The 26,651-nt window shown below is 27.3% G+C and overlaps 2 protein-coding genes across 5 annotated transcripts in view; both read right to left on the minus strand.

Moving 5' to 3' along the window:
• LOC100206043 (NADH dehydrogenase [ubiquinone] 1 alpha subcomplex subunit 4-like 2) overlaps positions 1-2,983 on the minus strand; it is a 3,833-nt gene extending 850 nt beyond the window's left edge. The window contains exons 1-2 of the mRNA XM_065817375.1: positions 2,827-2,983; positions 43-128 (exon numbers count right to left, since the gene is read on the minus strand). Of these exons, the coding sequence (XP_065673447.1) occupies positions 43-128; positions 2,827-2,868 (128 nt within the window). The 5' untranslated portion in view covers positions 2,869-2,983. The remainder of the gene's footprint in view (positions 1-42; positions 129-2,826) is intronic.
• A 14,063-nt stretch (positions 2,984-17,046) lies between these two features.
• Positions 17,047-26,651, minus strand: part of LOC100202527 (lysine-specific demethylase 7B) — a 67,809-nt gene continuing 58,204 nt past the window's right edge. For 3 of the 4 annotated variants that reach the window (XM_065818241.1, XM_065818239.1, XM_065818238.1), the window contains 2 exons: positions 19,769-19,802; positions 17,047-17,351 (listed from right to left, as the gene is read on the minus strand). In XM_065818241.1, the coding sequence (XP_065674313.1) occupies positions 19,792-19,802 (11 nt within the window). In that variant the 3' untranslated portion in view covers positions 17,047-17,351; positions 19,769-19,791. The remainder of the gene's footprint in view (positions 17,352-19,768; positions 19,803-26,651) is intronic. The other variant, XM_065818240.1, reaches the window with a different exon arrangement.

The raw sequence follows: 26,651 nt of genomic DNA on the forward strand, positions 1-26,651 counted from the left end.
TATTACTATTTAGAAATGAATTATTTTAAAAATAAGACTTACACGACATCAGGTGCTCTAAAGGCTCGAATTGATGATGCAACAGCTAAAGTCATTGCAGTGCCAATACACGCAAGGAGTGGAGCAACCTAAGAAAAAAAAAGGTACATATCGAAAGGTTCAGTTTGTACAAGTTAAGATAAAAGTACAAAAATTAAGATAATTAAATACAAAAGTTATCAAACCAGTTAAGCAAGGCTCTTATTTCCCAAAAAATACACCCAGTTTTGTGCGCATTTTTTTGGGCAATTAAATTAACTGAATTTAGCAAAAATCAAGCACCAACCCTTTTCGCTAAAATTACCATCGTTCTAGTTTTACGTAGGAGAGCGCAGTGCAAAACTAATAAAACCAAGGTTTTTTACTGTGCTCTTTTGCGTAAAAACCAGAGATGTACCAGGAATAATATCCGTCCAAAAATTCGATTGAGTTTCCTAGGCATTTTACTATCTAGTATCCAGCCGGATATGACGAATAATATTTTATATTTTATTTTATTTAATATAAAAACAAGTATTTTCAAATCATCAATTACAAACGGTAATCAGAACTTGTTCTAAATAATAAAAGAGAAAAACTTTTATATGTACTCATACTTTATTGAATTATAACTAAATTAACAAAAATTGAGCTAGCTTCTAGACATAGAGTTTGCTTCATGTCTGGAAGTTATTTCCACGCCTATGTAAATATATAGTAGCAGTAGTAGTAGTAGTAGCAGTAGCAGTAGTAGTAGTAGTAGTAGTAGTAGTAGTAGTAGTAGTAGTAGTAGTAGTAGTAGTAGTAGTAGCATAATATATATAGTAGCTCGGAAGATTTTTTTTAAAAAAAAGGAGGGGGGATTAACTTATCTAGTTTTTGCCAACTAACGCCTAAAAACAAACTAACGACCTCGTTGGTTGACATTTGCCGACTGCCAAGATCAGGAAAAACCAAGAGGATCGTTGTTAGTCGCCGGCTCCAGATCAATATGCAACATGGGAAGGAAGAAAGCATCAACGCGACTCTGCGGTGCTCTCAGATCTTGTTGGAGCACCTAAATAACCAAAAAAAGTCCAGACTTGCCAACTACAGGGTCCAAATATCCTGACTAATTAAGAATAAGATTTCCCTAGAAAAGTCGTGCACCCCCTACTTTATATCTGACATGTGTTTTTTTATCAATACCGTAGAGTAAATAATTTCAGGAGTTACATGCAGAATTACATGCAGCCGTGGTACAGTGGTTAGAGTTCTGGCTCCAAGAAAAAAACCGGGTGGCCCGAGGTTTAACGCCGGCTGTTGCCCAATAAGCGACATTGGTAAGACAGGAGGCGAGAACTTCTGCGGTGCTCTGTGATAAGAATGTACGGACTTCTGGAAGCATCTTAATAACCACACAAAAAAAGAAAAAAAAAAAAAAAAATTGAAAGTATTTTAGACAGAGAGAAACTGTAAACATAAATTTGAAGAGCTCGTTGTTTTTTTTAATTTGCATTAAGCTCTTTTTTATATAAACATAAGCATGTTTTTTTCCGAGTTGTGGCTTTTTAGAGAAGTATTGAGTTACAAACAAAAAGCTTGTAAATATGGAAGATTAATGTTAGTGAAAGCAGCCAGAAATTATTTTAAAATAGTGTTGTGCAAATACAAAGAATTCACTAAATAACGCCTAATATTGCGTTATGCAAACAAATTTCTCACGCTTGAATAATTTGACTGAAAGATTCTTTCGCTTTCACTATTGGCATAAGTATATATTTGGGTGTTTCATGTTTTATCAATTTTTGAAATGAAACTCGCGAATCGATTTATAAATTGACCATTCATATGAAAATAAATTTGAGCAAAAAAATATATACATATATAATTTTTAGGGTCCCCGCCAGTTCGATTTTGGGCAAAAATGTTGGGTGTTTTAAACGTCTGGCGGGGACCTTAAAATTTATCCTATAAAATTTTTTATTCTTTTAAATAATATATGTTGGACTGAATATTAATTACAATGAAAAGAGCATGTTGAAAAAATTAAGATCCGAGTTAAACCTCCGAGTTATAAAATAGGTTTTTGTAAAGAAATTTTTTTTCTTTAACCAATTTTAGAAGATTCCGTAGAATAATTTCTTAATTATTTCAACATGCTTCTTTTATGTAATTAATATTCAATCCATCATATATTATTTAAAAGAATAAAAAATTTTATAGGATAAATCTTAAGGTCCGCGCCAGGCGTTTAAAACACCCAACATTTTTGCCCAAAATCAAACTGGCGGGGACTCTAAAAATTATATATATATATTTTTTTTGCTCAAACTTATTTTCATATAAATGGTCAATTTATAAATCGAGTCGCGAGTTCAATTTCAAAAATTTATAAAATATGAAACACCCTAATTATATGTATATGTATATATATATATATATATATATATATATATATATATATATATATATACATATATATATATATATATATATATATATATATATATATATATATATATATATATATATATATATTATTATTATTATTATTATTATCATTATTATTATTAATGTTATTATCATTATTATTATTATTATTATTGTTATTTTATTATTATTATTATTATTATTATTATATTACATACATGCGTATCATATATGAATATATGCATTTTATACATAAGCGCTGTGTGTATTATAATGTGTATAATATAAATTTGTGTGTGCATTATACAATAACTAAAACTAAAAAATTAGCGAACCCAGTTTAACAGACGAATTCAGTTTATTTGATTTATTATAGTTTACACTAATACAACTTACAGCTAACTTATCGCCAAGTTTCATAGACGTAAAAAACACCATTTTTTATTATAATATCTAACACTTATATGTTTAATTATCACTAGCCTTATAAATTTAATTACAAAGTGTGAATTGCGTGTGCGCTTTTTATTTATGATAGATTAGTGGCTTCTTACTCAATCAAAAACACATAAAGTTGCGTCACATTTCTAAAATTCTAAAAATTATTCGAATTTGTTAAAAACGTGCGTGCTATCAAACGTGCGTCTTTTTCCAGCAGCCGTGCTTCACTGCACGCCTTATTAACACATGCTTTGTGCAAATACTCTGCCTGGAATACCTGTTGGCGGTAAATATTGTTCTAAATAACCAATTGGTATTCAGCAATCTGAATTTATTCTAAAATGAGAAGCACAAATACAAGCGTTATTAACGAAACCACAATTTTTTATGTTTACATTTAATCGAAAAAAAAAAAAAAGTTTTGTTAACTTTTTTTTTCTTTCGTTAAAATATAAACACACTTATAAAAAACTTTAAGGTGAAATTGACAATACAATTTTATATATAACATATACCCTAATAATGATTAATTACGGAAATATTTCAATAAATATTTAATAAACTTTATTTATTTATTTTGATAAATAAACTTTAAGAAAAGACAAGTCAAACTATACATATAAAAAAATTTATTTCGATATTACTAATATATAAAAAAAACGATTTTTTTCTGTAATCAGGACCGTCACAAAGAGATAAAGGAAGGATGGAGGGGGGGTCGACATATCTGTTTTTTGCCCATTAAGGCCAAGAAATTTATTTTTGCCGACTAAGATCTAAAAAAATAAAAAGGTCCTCGTTCGCCGACTGCCATCTATAGATCCAGTCTTTCCGACTCCAGCGTCCCATTTGCCGACTAAAAAATTTCAAGGAGGTATATAAAATAGGTAAAAATATACACCGATTTTTATGGAAAAAATTTTCATTTTCTCTAGGTAATGTACCAACATTACCAACATTAATTTATATTGAAAAAAATATTGAAAAGTATAAAAAATATTATATAATTTATATAAAGTTAGTAAAAATAAAAATTCCGGAATTCCGGAATTTTTATTTTTTCTAACTTTTAACGGTACTTAATGGTTTAATTCAATTTTTTTTTTTTTTTTTGTTGCAAATTATTATTTAACTTAATTGCGCAATAATGCATATAATAATTTAACTTAATAGCGCAATAAATTTTTTTTTATACCTTGTTTTGTTGGTTAGTTTACATGGTTTGTTCTGATTTTTGTCTAAAAAAAAATTAATTCCAAATAATAATTCTTACGACGTTTTTTATAAATTTCCGTAATTGAAGAGGCCTAAATCTATTTTTAAAATGTCTATTTTTCAAAATAGATTTAGCACCTTTTAGAAAACGCTCTAGAAAAATAGCAGTTTTGAATTAAAAAACTATAAATTTTTTAAAAAACTTTTCCAATATTTATTTTTTTCAACAGTAAGATTTTTTTTATTGAAAAATAAATTACAAAATTTATGAGATTCAAAAAATTCACCTAATAAATAGTTTTTTTAATTTTTCTTGAAGCATCTAAAATGTAAACCATGAAAAAAAACAAAAATGTAAAATATGACTTTGTTCCCGTTAGAAAAAACGCTTTTCAATTAGGATTTATCCGTAACTAGCCTTTTCCACGGTATTATTTGTTTACAAAAAAAAAAAGTTTAAAAAACAATTTTGTTCTTAATAACAATAATAGCCAAACAAAACAGTTTCCTGGAACTCAAGAACCCGTTAATAAAGCTAGACATATAACAATACAACATAAGTACATCGTACAAACATTTATTATAGCATATTTAAAAAGAAACTTTTTTTTCTTCTGTGAAAACAAGTGGTGCGGGGTTAAATCCTATTTTTAAATTGTTTTTACTGATTTTAATCAAAAAGGAGCCAAAGATTTTGCCTCTACTTCACACACAAAATAGTAATAGTAATAACAAATATATATTAATAAAAATAACAAAAATTTGACTAAAAAATATCAGTCAATTAGGAGTTTTCATAAGGCACTAAGCTTGAATAAATTGATTTGGAGAGATCAATAAAAACTGGAAACCTATATACTTATAGCCTATATACTTATCCATACGTATAGGCGCACAACAACAAAAATTAATATTTTTTCTATCTATTATTTAGGACCAAGTGTCTATTATTAGATCAAATATTTAAATAAATGGTAGATTTTAGTATCTAAAATTTGGAAACGAAATAAACTCACAATTTTTATTTCCGCGACGTAGCACTTTTTGAAAATAATATAACGAAAGTTTTTTTGTGAAACTGCATTTTATTTTCAAAATAGCTCCTAATTTAAATCAATTTAAATTTCTTTTACTGAAAATTTTTATTAAAATAATTCTTTTCTCCCTCAATTTTGAACAAATTACACACCCTGTACAAATTACACACCCTGTGCAATTCACAATCATACTTATTTCATGGAAGCATTACATAGAATTTATTAGCATATATAGAAGTGTTTATATTAAAGGCTTTTTTAATGGTTAAGAAAAAAAATTCAACTCTGTTATTCAAACTCAGCAAAGATAGTTTGATAGGATTTTCTTAAATAAATTTTTAGTAAACGTATTAAAAAAAAAATTTAGTTTTAACATTTATTTTTGCCTGAGCCAAATTTTTGCAATTTGAACTCAATTTTAAAAAACCAATATCTTTTAAAACGTCAATTTTACAGAATGTCTCTATTGAATCTATTTTATTTAAAAACTTGCTTGCATGCTTTCCTCATACTTTAACAATACCGTTTACACCCCTCTAATCTTAATGTATTTTTAATCACGGGAACAAATAATCACCTTATGCAAGTACTCGAAGCACTCAAGATATAGTGTGTTTTTTTTCCAACTCGAGCCAATCATTGTGGTATGACATTAACTTATTAACTACCAATCTTTTCTTTTAAATATAAAGAAATCAAAACAAATTTGTATTAAAAAACCCCACTTATTTTAGCACCCATGGTGCGGTGGTTAGATGCTGGCTTTGAAATCAGTAGATTTGTGGTTCAGCAGCCTCCCTGGCTGTAAATGTGAAAAACTAAACATTTCTAAAAATGAATTAAAAAAAAAATTAAAAATACTTTTAAAAATTCGATTCTAGTTTAATTTTTATAGGCTTGAAAATTTTTAATGCAGTTCTGTATTTCAATATCGTGCAAAAAAGTATTGTTTTTTTTAATACGTTTACTAAAATTTATTTAAGAAAATCCTATCAAACTATCTTTGCTAAGTTTGAATAACAGAGTTGAATTTTTTTTCTTAATCATTAAAAAAGCCTTTAAAATCTTAGAAGGGATTATTTGAAATTCACGATTGTTATAACGGCAAAAAAAAAATTTATTTATTTATTCAATACAATCAATTATAGTAACTGTACCTATAATACTGAAAGCATTAAATAAAACACGACGGTAGCCAGGCTCTAATAATAAAGTACACGAATAAATACTCGACATTGTTGCAAATAAATACTTAACGTTGCAAGTTCTGGAAGATACACAAATTTTGCTAGTTAATAAAAAGCCCACGTTTTAATTCAATTTTGAAATTAGAAAAAAAATTTTTATATACTTTTATTTATGAGATATTCAGAGCCGACGACACCGGGGAGCCCGGGGTTTCGCGTGCCCCCCCCCCCAGTTTTTTCTTTTTACAGAAAATTCTAGTTATAGAGATCTTTTTTTAAAAATTGACGATTATGCTCCTCCGCTTCAAAACCCGTGTCGTCGGCCCTGCCCAGCAAGCACACAACGTTGAAACAACGTTGAAATAACGTTGATCGACGTTGATCAACGTTATTTCAACGTTGTTTCAACGTTGTGTGCTTGCTGGGTGATATTCAATTTAAAAAAGCAATACACAGCAAAATTGCATTTCTTATTAAAAAATATTTTTCTTAAAACAAGGAATACATTTCTTAAACTATAGACAATGGATTTAAGAATTTGCTGTGTATCGCTCAATGAAGATTAATAATAAGTGAATAAACGGATTCTGCGGACCAGAAGCTTTGCTGTTTGTGAAACAAGACAAAGAACTTATATTAACTACATTGAAAACGACGTTCAAAAAAAACAATCAATTTTTTGTTATGTTAGTAAAAAATATTTGTTACTGTCTTTTTAAAAAAGTATGCACGCAACTTGTGTTGCTCGTAACTTCCTTAAAAACTGGAGTTGAATTCAAGTCAGTTAAGTAAATTGCACAAACCTAAATAATTTTTTTGAGTATTATTTGTTTTTGTTTTTTATGTTGGTTAGCAACATTTATCGAAACTATTTACTATTTAGTAATTACTGTTTTAAAACTTCAAAACCGTGCCGCCGTGGCGCAGTGGTTAGAACGCTTGCTTTATAAGCAGGAGACCCAGGTTCGAAACGAGCTCTGGACATATTTTCGCGTCACGGTAAGGAAGGAGGCGTGAACTTCCTGTTTAAATACACTTCCGCGGTGCTCTGTGACAAGACCGTTAGGACTTCTTAGGGCACCAAAAAAAAAAACAAAAAAAAAACAGAGGGTTAGTATTTTCTAAACTGATATTTTGACAATCTGTTTCGATAGTACTATTTATCAATATTTATCAATCCGGTATTTAGTTTCGAAACTGCTACTTTATGGTTGTAAATGAAACACGCAAAAGAACTTTTTGCGTTTTTTTTAATTTTATCAGGTTTAATAGATTCAGTTTATAAACATTACATAAGCAATATATAATGCTGTATGAAAAAAAATCACAAATAAGTAACAATCTAAGTGACTAAATAATTAGTAACAATCTAAATGACTAAAATTAAAAAAACACTTTAGAAGTAAGTTTCAATGCTTGGTGCTAACTAATGTAGGGTGTCACAATTTTTTGTTATTCTCAAAAATTACTGATCTGTTGTAATGATAAAAGTTAATTTGTGAAAAAATATGTTTTAAAATTAATTAAAACATTTGAAAATAAAAACTACTCAAAGACTAAATGCGGAAATGCTGCTTAGAATTCAAATGTAAAAATGGTGAAAGAGTATTTAAGTTAAGTTTGAGTTAAAGTGTAAAAAAAAAAGGGTTCAGATTATAGCTTTGTTTTTTTTTGGTAAATATTACTTCAAATAAATGCCTTGAAGTCGTAGTGAAATAGGACAACTTGAAGAGGTTTATATAGGATATATACACGAGGTGTTTATAGCACGTATAGTAAGGTGGTTGCCAAGAGCCTTTATTTAGATTATAAAAAAATTACATTATCAGAGATTAATACTTTTCGCAATAAAAAAAAAACATTTAATATTATGTTCTTTGTGAACCTCTTTTACGTGGACTTAAATATTCTTAAACTTAACATCTACCTAGTTTTACATGTTTAAAACAAAATGTGGACTGTCTCCAAAAAGTTGTAAAACTTATTTTGAAGAAATACACCATAAGTATTCTACAAAATTTTTCATAAACAACTTTGTTGTGTCAAAATCTTATTCAAAACTGAGTTCTTATTCAATTCAGAATCACAAACAATTTTTGTGGAAAAGTTTTCCAAACATTGTTGCCGAGAAGAATATTTCGCTAAATTAGTTTAAAATTATATCAAGCAGCATTACACACAGATTTTGATTTATCTTGTTTCTTTTATAATAGATCAATAAAATAAAATCATCTAAATTATGTAAATAATTCTTATAAAAAGAAATCAACTTTTTTGTCACTTTTATAAGCTCTGTTTTTCTAGGCATTTGTTTATCATGAATGAAAATACATTTTTTTTTTTTTGTTGAACCTTTCACACATTATTTGCAATGTCCACCTAAACTTTGGCTACCAAAGAATTTAAAATTAAGTAATGAAAATTAGATTTTCTTTAAAAGAAAAGGTCTTCCTAATAGCGTATCGCTCTAGGTCTAATAATAAAATTTGTTCAAAAAGTTAAAGCATTTTGGGATTGATATTCGGACAAACATTGCACAGAAACAAAAGAATTTCTTAAAAACGCTGGTGGTTGTAGGATTGATATTCAGGCAAACAAACAATTTGACGTCACCAAAACGTACGCTATCATTTAAATGCATATTATTAAAGTTTATTCAATTATTATTAAATATCAAATTAAACTATTATCACATAATTAAAAAAGTATCAAACGAAAACAAAATATAAATATTAACAACGATAAATTGTTCCCTTTTATGTTTTTAAATAAAATCGTTTATCTTGTTGCCAGATTTATCCAGGTGATAATTGTTTTTAATTTGGAGCAACTCTTTTTTTTTTTTTTTTTTGAAAAATAGATTTATCACCTGTACTAACAGCTATATTAAAATATCATGAAAACTTAAATAACACTAGAAACAATAAATTTTAATAAAATGTCTACAAAAACTTTGAATAAATAAGAAAACAACAAGTTTTACTATATTCAGAAAATGTCAGCTCTTTAAAAAAGCAGCTAAATCCAAAAACAGTTCAGTTTTTATTATGTATATTTTAAAAGACAACATACATATATAACACATTTTATTCATTGCAATAAGATAAAGCATATAAAGCGATGGACTTTGTGTCACAACGTGGTTTTTTAGTGTATTGTTTTTATATTAAAATGATAATATAGTTCAGATTATTTTTTATGATATGTTTTTGTTTGTGTTATAAGTGGTAACCAGATTAATATTTTGCGTAACAAACTATTATAAACGTGCAGTTATGTGTTTATAAACTATCTTGGTATAATCTAAATGTTTACTTATGCTTTACACGTGTTGAAGTACACGTTAAATTATAATAACTTTTATTGAAGAGTCGTTGGAGAAAAAACCGTTAAATAAGGTTAATGAGGGAAAAACCATTAAATAATAAAACATGTTGATAGTTAGAAAAACAAAGGGAAATAATTTATATAGTTTCACCAAAAGTTTTACATTAAGGAAAACTTTTGGTGATTATTTCCGTTTGAGGTCGCGCATAGATGTAAAATACCATGGAATCTCATCTGCTGCGCAGACCCCAGTTTTATTATTATTTTTTTAATTTGAAGGATTTTTAGGGGTTGTTCAAATTCTCATTTCTTTTTGCATTTATTTCATTCTCTCAATTTGTTCTCTTAAGTTATTCCATATTCTCAATTTAATACACTTTTTATTTATTTCCGTGGTTCACAGCAACTTTCCAGATAATTTATAAAAATACCAGACGTATGGCATAAAAAGTCTAACCATATCATTCAATAAACGTCTTAATAATTTATATTTTATTTAAAAAAAATAATTTTTACATTCTTTTTTTGCTTTTCTTGATGATCTCACCTTTTCCTTTCTTTTGTATCTGTGCAAAAACAACATTTAGTCATATCTTTTCTCCTTTCTGGCAGTATAAAAGCCAGAATCAGTGGGAGTAATTTGACAATGATCACAGAAAATTTTCTGTGATTAGTAAAAATGATGATACGATAAGATATCGGAATGTGCGTATCGTAAGTTTTTTTATATTACGATAATATCGTAACCAAAAAATTTGCACGATAAAGTTTCGATATTTATCGATTCATTACGATATTTATCGCTCAATTACCATAAATATCGTAACTCATATCATAACTCATATCATAACTTTATAAAATTACTGACAAGTGAACTATTTAATGTAAAAAAAGAAATAAACAAAACTTTATTGGTAATTTTGATTTTTTAATTTATTTAAGACTTAAGCTGAAGCAAAAAACAACTAAAAACAAAAAATAACAATGTTTTACTTGATAAATTGTTGGCTTGACATGTTTAACATGTTAAGGTTTGTGTTTGTGACTTAATATAAGAAAAAGATTAAAATTTAATCTCAAAGACAAGGTTTATTGAAATCACTACATCACTATGTGGCAAATTTTATAAACTCTAAGCAGTGAAATAGACCAATGACGCCACTTAGGCAATGAACCAATTTAAGTTAGTCATCCATTTTAACTGCTGATGTAAGAGCTGAAGTAGAAGGTCCCTGACTTGAAGCAACTGAATTCTCAGAGTCATTGGTAGAAGTCTCTTCAAACAAATCTTCTTTTTTATCCTGACTGGTTAGAAACCATCTTTTGATCTGTATTTTAGGGTTTTGCTGAATGTACAACAATTTTTCAACTTGTTCAGGCTGCAACTTTGTTCTTTTATAAGAGACGATTCCACCACCGGCACTAAAGATTCTTACTGAAGATGCTGAGGAAGCAGGTACACATAGCCCTTTTTTAGCAGCTTGAGCAAGGAAAGGAAATTTGTACATACTTGCTCTCCGAAATTCCATCACGTCCACACCAACAACCCCTGGGAGTTTTTGAAATATTTCCCACTCAGTGACAATGTCCAACTTTGCAGGTAGAGCAGGACCTGAATAGGAAGTCATAAGTGCAGGAGCTTCTTCCATTCCAACATTATAGAAAGGATCATCTTCTGAAACATTACCTTGGATTTCAGCATGTAATCGTTCATTAAATAATCTTGTTGCAGCAATCCATTCCTGATAAGCATTGGATTGAGTAATCAGTGCCTCATAGACTTCATCAAATCCACCCAGTTTTTTCAGAGCTCTTCCCTTGTGGTTTAAGCAAGTTGGCAACAGAGTAAAAAAGATTTTGACAACCAGTGTCCGGAAAACGAACATCCAAGTTTTCCACCGATTTTTGGTGAAATATTTGTGCTGTTGGTGTCAACTTTTCCACCAGGAATGTCTCTAATGGAGCTGAGGATACGACGCATTTTTACAATGCTTTCCAACATCATAAAAGTTGAATTCCAGCGTGTTTTCACGGGAGTGATGATTTTCACAAATTTTAACTTATCCTTGCCAACATTATCACTGTCATCAAGCAACAGCTTTAGCTAAAAATTAAAATAGAATTATAAGAAACATAACATAAAAGGTGATTAGTACTATTTACTATTATTAAAAACTGATATTAACTATGTTATATGTTTTTACTTTTTAAGTGTTAACATTTTATCAGTTATTAATGATAGCTATCATTAGAAAAATTTTGTCACACAAAGTGAACTGAGAAGTTTATATTGCGCTTGTATTGTATTAAACTATAAACTAAATTGCTATAAAAGCTAAAAAGGATGTTAAACTAAAAACTAGTTACCTCTTTTTTAGTTCTTTGCTCAGATAAAGATGACTTGTGGCATCTTGAACTTAATTCAATTGCTCTTTGAATTGCTTCGTGAAGATCCAAAATGTCAAAACCTTTTGTTTCTTTGACAGTTGCTTCAACTGCCAAATTCAAAAGATGATCAGCACACAAAAGAGATGCATCTACAAAATTGCACTTGTTAATTGCCGCCTTCATATTAGCGGCTGAATCATTGACACACACAACGGACGAAACTCCATTATTTTCGGCCAACTCTGAGACATTCCTGAAAAGCAAAGTAAAATTAGTTGTTTGCTTTTTGATATTTTAAATTACAAACTAATACTTTAGTTGTTGTTTTAGATATAAATAAAAGTATTAATTTGTGCCATTAATTTTAAACTAAATGGCGGGTTTTGCATTTTTGTAACAAAAAGTTATCTAAATAATTCAAACGGTTAACTTAATTTACAGAAACATTTAACCTAATAAAAATAAAATACTAAAACATACTTATCCAGACGAAGAGCAATGACTTCAGCTGTATGTTGTCCGGAAAACGGAAAAACTCCAATCACAAACATCTTTAACCGGAAGTCTTCACTCACATAGTGCAATGTACTGGCTTGGTATGCATCATTGTTTCTGCTTTGCCAGAGGTCAGTTGAGATTGCAAATCCAGCAATCTTTAGTAATTCCTCCTTTAGAATGTCATCCACACAGATTTTTACATTTTTGTACAACAACAGCAACCTAAAATTAAAATAAAAAATTAGTTATTATTGGCATTTCTCGTTACATATCAATTTGGTTACTTACTAAGAAAAACAAAAAAAAATTGGTGAGGATTGGTCTTAAAAAAGTAGCTTTTTAAAAAATTTAGTTCTCTTGGAATTCCCATTGAATTGACTCCCCAACCCAAAATAAAATTTATTTAAAACAATTAAAATTTTGCATACTTGAACCGGGAGTATGTTGTTGCAGCCTTCACATTCATTTTTGGGTTCCAGTAGTGAACAAAATCTTTAAAAGCTTCATGTTTAACCAAAGAGAATGGCAAATTTAAACGGGCCAAAAACTTGACAATTTCAATGTCTCCTCTAAGCTATTCACGGTCTTGTGGCTTGTATTTTACCCAATGTTTTAGATTTTGAACCTTTTCTGCTGATGGTCCGCAAAGTCTTCCTTGTTTAACTTTACTGCTCAACACTGTTGGCATCTTATCATCTCGGACTTGCTAATAAGCCTCGTCTTCATTGTAGGTCTAAAAATTAATATGAAACCTGTTTAAAATACCTAATATTAAAACATTCATCAGCATTTATTGAAAGTTGTTGATATTTATCGTTAAGTCTTGTTAAATCTTGGTATTGTAATAGTAATAATAACTAACACATATGAAAATAAAAGTTAATATTTAAATTAAAAAAGTAAAAACGTTTCTAAATTTTATTACACCTGTTCTAACTCATCAAAAGGAACATGGTGCTTTTTCTCCAAGGCTGCAAACTGAACAGGATGCCTGCTTTTCAAATGTGATCTCATGCCTGATGTGTTTCTGTCCGTCAACTTGCAAATTGCAAAACAATACTAACATTTTGCAGTAGTCGCTCTTCATCAGGTGTAGTACTGACCTCTTCATCAAAGTGATTCCAAATTTCAGTCCTTGGCACTCTTCAAAATGTTGTTCAACTACAATTTTAATACTTTAATTTCAAATTAAAATTTTAACATCTTTCCTTATAAAAAAATATTTATTTTAAGAGCCTTATAATGTTTATCTAAGTAATTTAAAGAGTATTCAAAAACTTTTTCCCAGAGAGTTTTTAAAAACGTTTTTATTACAATTAGCTATTTAATTTCGGTTCAGTAGAACCGTAATTGAAACCGTAACCAAAACCACAAAAAGTTATTTAAAAAAAAAGTAACCACGAAAAGAAACTAAACTATTTAATTGGCGATTTTGATTTTGATTGTTTACAGTATCACGTCAAATACAACATTAAAGAGTTTTACAATGACTTATACGGAGCGTTTACAATGACTTAAACGGAGCGTTACAATGACTTAAACGGAGCGTTTCCCTTAAAAAAGGAATCATTAAATGCGATATCATAGATCATTTTTCGATTTTTTTCTCCATAAATACAGATACTAAATTTAAACTAAATAAAAAAAATAGCTTTTGTAAACGCATTTATAGCAAAGCAAATTTAGCATCATTTAATGACCAATTATCAATGCTTCATTGGCACTATATTGATCATTTTCAGGACGCCAACTTAGCTTATAGCAATTTTCTTAAAACATTCTATGATATTTATGACGCAAATTTTCCTAAACTTCAAATAAACCAAAAACTTAAAAAAAGAACACCCCTATGGATAACCGAGGTAACTAAGAAAATCTTCCACAATTAAACAAAAATTATATATTAAGTACATGAAATCCAAATCAGTTGAAAATAAAACCATTTACAAAAATTATACTAGAGAGTTCGAAAGACAAAGAATAAATTTAAAAAAAAAAAAATACTATCTTGACTTACTTGAAAAAAAAAAAAAAAACTCAAAACGCACTTGGTAAGTTTTAAGAGAAATCACTCGTAAAGCTAAAACTAAATCAGGCGCTTTGCCTAACGGTATTAAAGTTAATGATAAAATTTTATATGCTTCAAGCGATATTGCAGTTGAATTAAATAAGCATTTTATTTTAGCAGGGCCTAACTTAGCAAAAACTATTCCGTATACTGGTAATTCTTTTGAATTTTTACCTCAAAAAACAACAAATCTTAATTGCATTGAAATATCCTATAAGGAATTTGAAGCTGCTTTCAAAACGATTAAACCAAATAAAGCAATAGGATTCGACGGTATGAAAGGAAATGTTTATATAAATTCATACAATATTCTATTTAAAATCCTTTCGTATTGCGTTAGCCAAGGAGTTTTCCCTGATCAACTTAAAATTGCCAAAGTAACAGTAAAATTGCCAAAGTAAACAATTTTTGATAGTTGTTGTAAACAACTATCAAAATTATTAACATATACATACATACATACATACATATATATATATATATATATATATATATATATATATATATATATATATATATATATATATATATATATATATATATATATATATATTTTTTACAATTTTTACATTAGTAACGACAGGACTTCTAGAAGATCATGTGGATCTTGTCATGAAGCCCTTTACAATATATGGTTAATTTTTGATAAAAATACAATGTCTCAAGTGAAATAATAATACAACTTTATGCAAAAACATGTAAAAACCAAGATAAAATTTTAAAAAGCCAAGATTAAAAAATAAATAAAATATACAAAATAGAACAACAACGAACAAACAAAACAAAAAAACAATTAAAAATAAATCAAAATATTTTCAATTGAAAATATAATTCTTTTAAGTTTTTGTTTGAATGAAGCAAAAGTCAGTTGGGTAGAAAAATCAAAATTTGGTAAGACTATTTTGTTCCAGAGATAAGGACCTCGATAAGAAACAAAAAACTGGTCTTTGCTTTTATGGCAAAAAGGGGCAGTAAGATTGTTATTAATTCGAAGATTATATTTGTTTTTAGGTTTCATACATAATATGTATATATATATATATATATATATATATATATATATATATATATATATATATATAATATATATATAATATATATATGTAATGTATAAATAATGTATAAATATATATATATATTTGATAATAATATATATATATATATATATATATATATATATATATATATATATATATATATATATATATATTTGATAATAATAACAATAATCTTCAAAAACTCTATAACTATGACATTTATTTATCATTCAAATTTGTTTGAATAAATAAATATTTGAAAAAATAAAATAGATTTGTTTTTGTACTGATTTATGGGATATAAGGCATTTAAACGATCAGTATGTAACATGATTTGATAAAAAATAGAGCATGCGAAAATATTTTAATATTTGATGATCGCTTAAAGAATGATTTGAGAATATTAACTTGATTCAATTGTCACGTGATTTCAATCAAAAATTACTACAACTGTTGTAATTAAAAATTGATTTACCCACAAACGATTAAAACATCAATATAATTAGGAAATCATCATGACCCCATATATCAAGTTAGAACAACAAAATTATTTTCCGCAAATGTTTCTTTTATATATGCGAAATTTGTCATTTTTTAAATTAGGTCAAAATTTATAGGACGAAATTTGTCATTTCTTAAATTAAATTTGCCATTTCTTAAATTACTTTCTTAAAGCATAGGACTTTGTTAGGTCACACCCACGGTATGTTTTTATTTAAAAAAAATTAAACAGTTGGATTGTTCTCCTAACCGCCTGAGCCGTTTTTAACAATTTAATCTAAAAAATGGCATTAAAAATTAGGCGATTATTAATTTTTATCAATATTTTAATCAATAAATTGAGAAAATATATTGCAAAATAACTTAACTTAACATTTAGTTATATCTAATACAAAATATTGTAAAATATCTAATATAAACAATTTAACATTTAGTTATATCTAATACAAAATATTGTAAAATATTGAATCCAAACGATATTTTATCGGAACGTATCGAATCATATCGAAACTCAAAAAATATCGTTATAAATTTTTTAGCGATAAATTATGCGATATTTGTCGCTAAAAGCGATACTGATATCGTGCATATCAAAACCCAAATGATATTTTATCGGAATCATATCGAAACATATCGGATCATAGCAATTCATATCGAAACCCATTATCGTAAAAAATATCGGTTAGTTTTGATATTTCGATAACGATACGCAGATGCTTAGATATTAGTATAAAGCGCTATGTTCAGGTACACATGCGTAAGATAATAATTAACGTGTGGTGATGGGTAAAACCGTAACGGAGTGGCGATTAATGGGATTTTTAGTTTAGACAAATTGATTATTTCACTAGCAACAGGGTTGCTACCTAACAGCAATCTACCAGGAACGGTAGATTCCTTTTATAATTAAAAAATTATTTATAAATAAAAATACTTAACTAAAGATGATAAAAAAGATACATTCATAAAAAAATAAACCACAAAAGAAGTTTATCATCGAATTCTAATATAATATACACTCAATATTTGATGAAATATAATTTATTTATATATACATATTAACTTAAATTTCAACATAAATAACCATATTGTTTTAAAATGAAGCAAATCTATTTTCGAATATATCTTGAACCAGTTTTATGTAAATTTAGAAGTTTACCAAGACGTTGTTTTGCTGTCGCAAAGCCTTTTTTAGGTTTTTCTTGAGCAGGTTTTGTAAATTCTAAATAAAGAATGCAAAAACTTACATAAACATCTTTACATAGTGACTAAAGTGTAAAAATGAAAAATAAAATGTTCATAATTAAACTGCATTTAATTATGAGCATTTAATGTACTTGTTGAAATTTTTTGAATGTGTATTATTAAAAAGCTATTCAAATTTTATAAAACACATTAAAAAAAAAAAAAAAACAATTTAAAACTGGAAAAATCGAATATCAAGCATATATTAAAACACGTGCTCTACTTGAAGATTCAGCGCAACCAATTAAATTGTATTAGCTCCTGGTGACCAAGCACCAAAGTAAAGAACAGCTGCCAAATGGGCTGCTCTATTTATAGATTGTAAAAAGCTCTATTTAAAGTTTGGAAAAAGTCTCGTAGATCACTGCTCAGGGCATCTTAAAATCATGTATACAGCTGAGAATATCGAACGTGTGCACGTCATTATTGAAGAAAACCCTCATGCAACACATGGGATAATTGAACAATAAAACCAATGAAATCATTCACAACTCTCTTAAAAAAAAAAAAATTAGTACCGGCTTAGATACCCCAAGAGCTAACTGATCAAAATCAAAATAATAAACTTAAGTCATGTAAGAAAATTTTTGCCCTATTCAGAAACAATCCTGGAGACTACATTTTTTTTATATAAGAAACTAAGCCATTTGTTTAGTTTCTCATATGACTAATACTAGAAAATTTCTTATTTTCTATTTTCCCGAATTTCTCAATCTAGTATTAAAAGTTTTTCAAGAGTTTCAGATTATTAAAAGAGAGAAAAAGTAAATGAAATACAATTTGAAAACATGTGGATAAGATAAAATCTTTAAAGTTAGTCATTTAAAATTATCTGAATTTCATCAATATCATTTAATGCAATATAATCCGCGGATTTGTTCTTAAGCAGAACACGATATTCTCCTAGTTTTGTGTCATACCACGAATGTCTTTTAATATTCCACCGTTCGTAATGTCCACAAATTATCCATAGTTGAACCCTGTCTTATCCATGACTGAACACATGACTGGATGTTTTAACTTAAAATACTTGACTTGTTTATCTATTTTGGCAATATACGTACTTCATCTGCAATATTTTAATTTTAATTGGTCAATTTTAATTAATTTTAATTGGTCACTAAAAAGATGTAGAGCAAAAACTAATTGCTAGAAGGTTCCAAAACGTTTGAAAAAATATTTTCGTTTTTTTCTTCCAAAAAGGTCTTAGATTAGACATCTAATACTTTTGTTTGCAAATATCATAAAAATAATTAAAAAAGTTCCATGGATATTTCATGACTTTTTCAATGAAGATGTAAGAATTCCATGACTTCTTCAATGACAAAATGAAATTCTATGACTTTTTATGATTTTCATGACCAGTGCCCACCGTGAAATTTTTTAATAAGAAACTAGTACTGCATTAGTTTCTTATAAAATAAAAAAACGTCTATGTAATGTTATAAATAGGAGATGAGTCATGGTTTTATTTAAAAAAACACAGCTTACGCTAGTTGGGTGAAAGTCCAAGAATTATAGTAAGATGCGACAAGTTGGAGCTGAAAAACACGTTCTACATCTTCAAAATAACATGTGTTGTTTTGAAGATGTAGTTTGGGTTATTTTGAAAAAGGGACACTATTACAAGTCAATATTATGTAAGAAACCTTTTCTGACGGCCTAGGTAAAATATAACTTCTTAAAATGATGCAGAAACGACATACAAGATATCAATAAGGAATTAGTAAAAAAGTGAATATATAGCGGAAAAAAACAAAAAGTGTCGATTTATAAGTAAAAAAAAATTTTTTTTCTAGAACCTGTTCCGCGATATAATTCTTTTTGAAAAAATTTTTTTTTTTTACATTGATAATTTGTCTAAATCATAATTATTAATTATAAAATAAAACAATTATTCAAGATAAACTAATTTCAAGTCAGGAGACTATTTGTCTACCATTTTGATCGTCAATTTATTTAGTTTAATGAGCTACAATTGCGAAAAAAAAAAAGATTTATCACCTAGATTAAGAATAATTGTTTTATCAAAAACTTCAAAATATGACAAACCCTTTGTTTACGCAGGCGAATATTTTGAAAGGATGACGCATCATGATTGTTAAACCGAAGATACGAAAAAAATGTGTTTTTAATTAATGCTTTTAATGTTGGTGTAATAAGCAACATTCTAAATATTAAAATGTAAAAAATTCTTTGAATCGCGAATACTGTTCGCCGATCATCAACAGATGCCGTCAAAATAGATAATAACAATAAGTTAAAAAGAGCTTCAGATATCTGAGCGCCAACTAGCAAATATAATTTACTAGCTGATTTGAATAGAAAATGAAAGTCATGTAAAATAACTACACACACAAAAACAGAATAAGGCAATGAAAAATAAAATTTTACCCTGTTTTGATTCTTTCAAATCATCAACGTGATTCTAAAAATAAACAAAAGATTTTTTTAATATACGTTGATATAGATGTAGCAAAAAGATATAAGAGTTGATTTTAAGATACAACTTTAAAAATCTTCTTTTATTATGGGATTTATACTTAAAAAAATTTTTTTTTCTTTTTTTTCGTTAATAAGAAAATAATTTCAAAAAAAATTATAAAGCTATTCATAGGCCGGTGACGCGAAATGAAGTAACTCCCCGAAAAGTTAACTCCCGGTTAAAACATCTTAACTCTCCGGTTAATCTATTTCTAAATAAATTAACCCCGGTAGTTAAATTGTTTTAAAATATGGCGAAATGAATTAACCGGAGGCTTAAATATTTCTAAACTCCATCGTAATAAATAACCCCTTTTAATATTAAATTATTTAGCTTATAATAAGTTCTACAATATTGCGTATTTAGTTTATTTTATTGTATTTTTTAAATATAAATCTTCAGTTAGCGGTGAATCAAATTATTTTGTAACTGTTCATTTTTGAAAAGTTTGCATATTGTTGTGAAAACAAAAAGGAGATCAAAAAATAATATTGCACGAACTTCAGTAAACCTTTCTCTTTTCCTAATAATAATGTTTGAGATTATAGAGTTTATATAGCTAACTAGTTAGCTATCTAAACTATATATATATATATATATATATATATATATATATATATATATATATATATATATATATATATATATATATATATATATATATATATATATATATATATATATATATATATATATATATATATATATATATATATATATATATATATATATATATATATATATATACAGTATGTCAAAAAAGTCTATCACCCCCTGATGGTTTTTCAATAAAAACAAATTTTTATATGCTTAAATATAGTTTTTTGACCCAAATTTTTTTTTTAAATATTGAATTTATATCAAAAAACATTTTTATTACAAGAAATTAATATTCTTATACTTAAAACAAAAACTATCCACTAAATTAGAAAAAGTGTAAGTCAAAAAAGTGTATCACCCCTTATATAATTATTTTGCTAATATAAAATTAATAGTCTATTTGTGCGCCTTTTGCTTTGATGACTGCAAGACATCTTTTAGGCATTGAATTTACTAAGTTTTTAAGCCATTGTGTGTCAAATTTTTCCCACTCCTCAATGAGAATTGCCTTTAATTGCGACAAACTGGATCGTTTTTGATCAGCTTCTTTAATTTTAAAAAAATTCCATAAATTTTCAATCGGATTTAGGTCTGGTGACTGAGGAACCCAATCTAACATCTTAATACAGTTTTTCTTTAACCACTCAGTAGCTAACTTTGATGTGTGTTTAGGATCTCCATCCTGTTGAAAGATAAAATTACGAGATAAACCAGCACTTCTGGCGCTTGAACTCAGTTTTCACTTCAGAATGTCAGTATAAACCTCTTTTGTCATTATTCCGTCGATGAATTCGAGTTCGCCAACACCACTCCAAGCAAAAGAGCCCCAAACCATCATTTAACCTATGATAAGAGGAAAAAATAAGTTAGAAATATATATTATATTGAAATTTTATAATAGAGCTTAATGTCACCTCCCCCATGCTTGACAGTTGGTCTCATACATTTAGGATTTAGGCATTCACCATTTTTTCTCCATTTGCGTATGATACCATCAGAATTAAACAAACATATTTTTGTTTCATCAGACCATAAAACTCTATGCCATTGGTCAATAGTCCACTTTGAATGTTTCTTAGCCCAAGCCAATCTTTTCTCTTGATTCTTTTTACTCAAAAAAGGCTTTTTTGGAGCAACTCTACCTACAAAACCTCAATTTTTCAAGCGATTGCGAACATTTTGAGGATTTACAGTTACACCATGATCTGTTTGTAAATCTTTCGCAAGCTTTGGTGCAGATAATCCTCAATCTTGTTCAACTTTTCGAATAATTTCTCTATCAATGCGTTAAGTAGTCTTAGCTGGGCGTCCTTTTCTTGGCAAATTTTTAACAGTACCCATTTTTTTATATTTTCTAATGATATTTCCTACACTATTAGGCTTAACATGGACTATTTTAGAAATAGTTTTATATCCTTTTCCACTTTTCTAGTGTCCCAGGATCAGTTTTTTTACTGATTCATAAATTTCATATCTTTTCGCCATAATTTTCTTATTAAGAACCTAAAAAGAAAACAAACTTTGCTAAAAAATTAGTTAGAATAACTTCTATCAATCAAATTTGATTGTTTTTGGCTTATTTTCCACAATTTTACTAATTTAAACAACAGAAAAGTTAAAAAATGATTACGGGGTGATACACTTTTTTGACTTACACTTTTTCTAACTTAGTGGATAATTTTTGTTTTAAATATAAGAATATTAATTTCTTGTTATAAAAATGTTTTTTAAAATAAATTCAATATAAAAAAAAAAAAATTGAGGTCAAAAATCTAAATTTAGGCATATAAAATTTTGTTTTTATTGAAAAATCAACAGGGGGTGATAGACTTTTTTGACATACTGTATATATATACATATATATATATACATATATATATATATATACATATATATATATACATATATATATATACATATATATATATATATATATATATATATATATATATATATATATATATATAATATATAACTATATATATATATAACTATATATATATATAACTATATATATATATAACTATATATATATATATAACTATATATATATATATATAACTATATATATATAACTAAATATATATATAACTATGTATATATAACTATATATATATAACTATGTATATACACTGAGGCATATTCGTTTAGACGCATCAATTTTTTTCTCTTTGTCTTAATTTTTTTCTATGAATTGTCAACTGATATGCATGCAAGTTATTATCAAAATAATTGTTGTGTTGAGGGCTAATAAAAATCACAAAAAAATTTTTTCTATATGTCTTTATTAACATGAGAGTATGTCTGATATACAAAAGCACATTTTTTAGTTGGAATATATCTATAGACGCAATCAGGTTAATAACGGTAATTATTGATTTTTAATCACTTTTACACAAATAAATTGATAAATTTTAGTGTAATTTGATCTTTTGCTCTTCCAGTATCATTTTTATTGCATTTTACGAAATGCCTAAAGGAAAGTATTTGACAGATACTGAAAAAATACAAATTAATTTATATCGTGACTCAGAAATCTCACCAGCACTTTCTATACGAGAAATAGCAAGAAAAATTGGAAGATCTGACCATGTTGTACGAAACTACATTGCAAAAGGTGACAATTACAGTGTAAAAAAAGCAACAAACGGCAACAAAGTATTAACAAATTGGCAAACTAATTGAATTCGCTTCTAAGCAACCAAAAATAAATCGAATGCAACACAAATAAAGGATAAATTATTATTGCCTGTCACCAATAAACATGTTGCACATATTCTACGTACAAAACCAAACGTAAAGTGGAAGAAACCACACCAAAAACAAATGTTAAAAAAACACCATAAAATTGCTAGATTACAGTTTGCTAAAAACCATATGCATTGGACTCATGAGTGGCAAAACGTAATATTTTCAGATGAAAAAAGCTCAATTTAGATAGTCCGGACTCTTACAGTTGTTATTGGCATGATCTAAGAGGAATAAATTACCCACAAACAAAACAAAATTATGGAGGAGGAAGTTGATTGGTTTGGGGTAGATTTTCTTATTCAGGAAAAATGACTCTGTATTGTTGTTTCCCTAAAATGAACTTGATAAAGTATACAGAAATGTTGGATGATGTTCTCATAACTTATATGAATGAAAACATGGACGATAATGCCATATTTCAGCAAGATAATGCTGCAACTCACATATCTAGGCATTCTATGAAATAGTTTAAAGACCACAACATCCCGATTCTCGAATGGCCAGCTTGTAGCCCGGACTTAAATCCAATCGAGAACGTGTGGGGAATGTTATTAAGAAAAGTTTATGACGCTAAAGCAGCCGGACACCAATTTAAAACTGTTACTGAGTTAAAGTGTAAAATCCTTGAAACATGGTCCGAGTTGGTTCAAACTACACTTCAACGACTAGTAGAGTCAATGAAAGGCAGAATTTTTTAGGTGATCCAGTGTAATGGAGGACATAGGCATTACTAATTCCGTCTTTTAATGTCAAAAATATGACTGCGTCTATAGATATATTCCAATTAAGAAATGTACTTTTGTATGTCAAACATACTCTCATGTTAATTAATACACATAGAAAAGTTTTTTTGTGATTTTTATTAGCCCACAACACAACAATTATTTTGATAATAACTTGCATGCATATCAGTTGACAATTCAAAGAAAAAAATTAAGACAAAGAGAAAAAAATAGATGCGTCTAAACGAATATGCCTCAGTGTATAACTATATATATATAACTATGTATATATATATATATATATATATATATATATATATATATATATATATATATATATATATGTATATATATATATATATATATATATATATATATATATATATATATATATATATATATATATATATATATATATATATATATATATATATATATATATATATATATATATATAGTGAACGCTCTATATAAGCAACTCACTTGAACCCATTTCAATAAAAAGTTTCTTATTGGGAAAAGTTGCTTATAGGGAAAGAAGGAGTATAAAAATATTTACCGTTATTTCTTTTACTAACTAAACTGTGTAGAATAAATAAATTCAGTTTTATTTTGCAAAAGAAAACATTTTATTATTATAATAATTATTATTATTATCATATAAGCGTAGTTAATAATTTTATCAAAAAAAATAGAATTAAACAATCAAATTTTAATAAATCTTTGGTTTAGTACAGGACTAATTGCCAAAACAAACAAAGACAATTAGATATATTTGTTCATGTTTTTCGCTTATTTTTAGTAACAAAAAACATTTTGATCTAGTGGTTGCAATAATGGTGTGTTATTATTATGTGTTATTAGGGGGAAAAAAAATAACTTTGAAATTTGAATTATCAGTAAAATTATTCTCAGACCATGGCAAGTTGCACTATCTACTAAAAAAAGGGCTTTTACGATAAGGTTTTTAGTTTCTAAATGTTGAGTTAATGAAGGTAACTCAACTTTTAGAAACTAAAGTTACATTCAGTTTCTAAGTGTTGAGTTACTGAAGGTAACTCAACACTTAGAAACTGAATATATCATTATACCAGTCATTAAAATGAATATATCATTATACCAGTCATTAAAAAGTGTGTGTTTGCCAAGCGTTTTTGGATGATTTGTAATATACTGGCAAATTCATATTTTTGAAGCAATGAGGAGATTTCGATTTCCCTCTGATTATCAAATCTAATTTATGCATACCTGCAGCATTTATGCATGGCATAATTGTTACTCTTTCCTTAATTGCGTTTCTTCCAGCAGCAGATTTTTCAAAATTTATAACATTAGTTTTATTGGGCAAGCTTTTATAGACGAGACCAGTTTTGTCACAATTATATATTTGTTTAGGCAAAAAGCCATTTTCAGCAATATAATTTTAAAATTTATTTTTAAATGAATTTGCTAGCTTCACATTGCAAGACATACTCTGTCTACAAACAGACAAAATCTGTAAACCGCAGCATTTTTAAAATTTCGTTAACCATCCATCACTTGCAAAAAATGTTTCAGGTCCATTATTTAATCTATTTACTTCAAGTGCTTTTAATTTTGTTTCATTTGGAACTAAATTGTTTAATTGTTGCCGCTCCAAGAACCAAGAAAACACTGAGTTGTCAATATCACTATATTTTATTGCCTTCATTTGCTTAATCTTACTCTGATTCACATACGCTTCGGTTGCTACTACACAATATAAGCTTCGGTTGCTACTACACAATATAAGCTTCGGTTGCTACTACACAATATAAGCTTTGGTTGCTACTACACAATATAAGCTTCGGTTGCTACTACACAATATACGCTTTGGTTGCTACTACACAATATAAGCTTCGGTTGCTACTACACAATATACGCTTCGATTGCACATTCTTCTAAATTTTCTTTTACTCTACTTATTGTAAATTTATTTAATATTCGTTACCAATGTCCTTTGTTTTCTCACCATTTTCAATTTCTTTTAAAATGGATAGTTAATTTTTTAAAAATATTGAATGTCTTTTTGCTTCTCATTCAAATTCTATGGCTGAATTTAAAGCACAAAAATATTAATTAATTTATAACCTAACAGAAACTAACAGAATTCAAGTAACTATTTTATTTAAGAGAAATTCACTTCAATACTGACAGCACAAAACACATTCCAATAACAGAATTTTTTATAATTTGATGTTATGTTGTTGTGAACATCTGATTTTACTTCTGAATTAGCCTAAACTTAACTCAAATATTTAGCTTTAAAAAAATAAGTTGCTTATACGGAACAGTTGAACTAAAAAAAGTTGCTTGTATATATATATATACATATATATAATATATGCTTATATATATATAAATATATATATATATATATATATATATATATATATATATATATATATACATATATATAATATATGATTATATATATAATATATGATTATATATATATATATATATATATATATATATATATATATATATATATATATATATATATAAACACTTATCTAATTTTCTTTGACAGTCTTAATTAGATAAGTGTTTTTACTAATTTTTACTGCTCTGTTCTTTAAGAACATCGAGCACTCTATTTGTATAATACACTAGGGCAATTCCATGCTCAAGAGAGTTGTTTTGATAAAATAAATAAATAAATTCAAACAAAAACCAACTAATCATTTGGTTGCCATAT

This window comes from Hydra vulgaris, chromosome 14, assembly GCF_038396675.1.
Source record: "Hydra vulgaris chromosome 14, alternate assembly HydraT2T_AEP".
NCBI lineage: Eukaryota > Metazoa > Cnidaria > Hydrozoa > Anthoathecata > Hydridae > Hydra > Hydra vulgaris.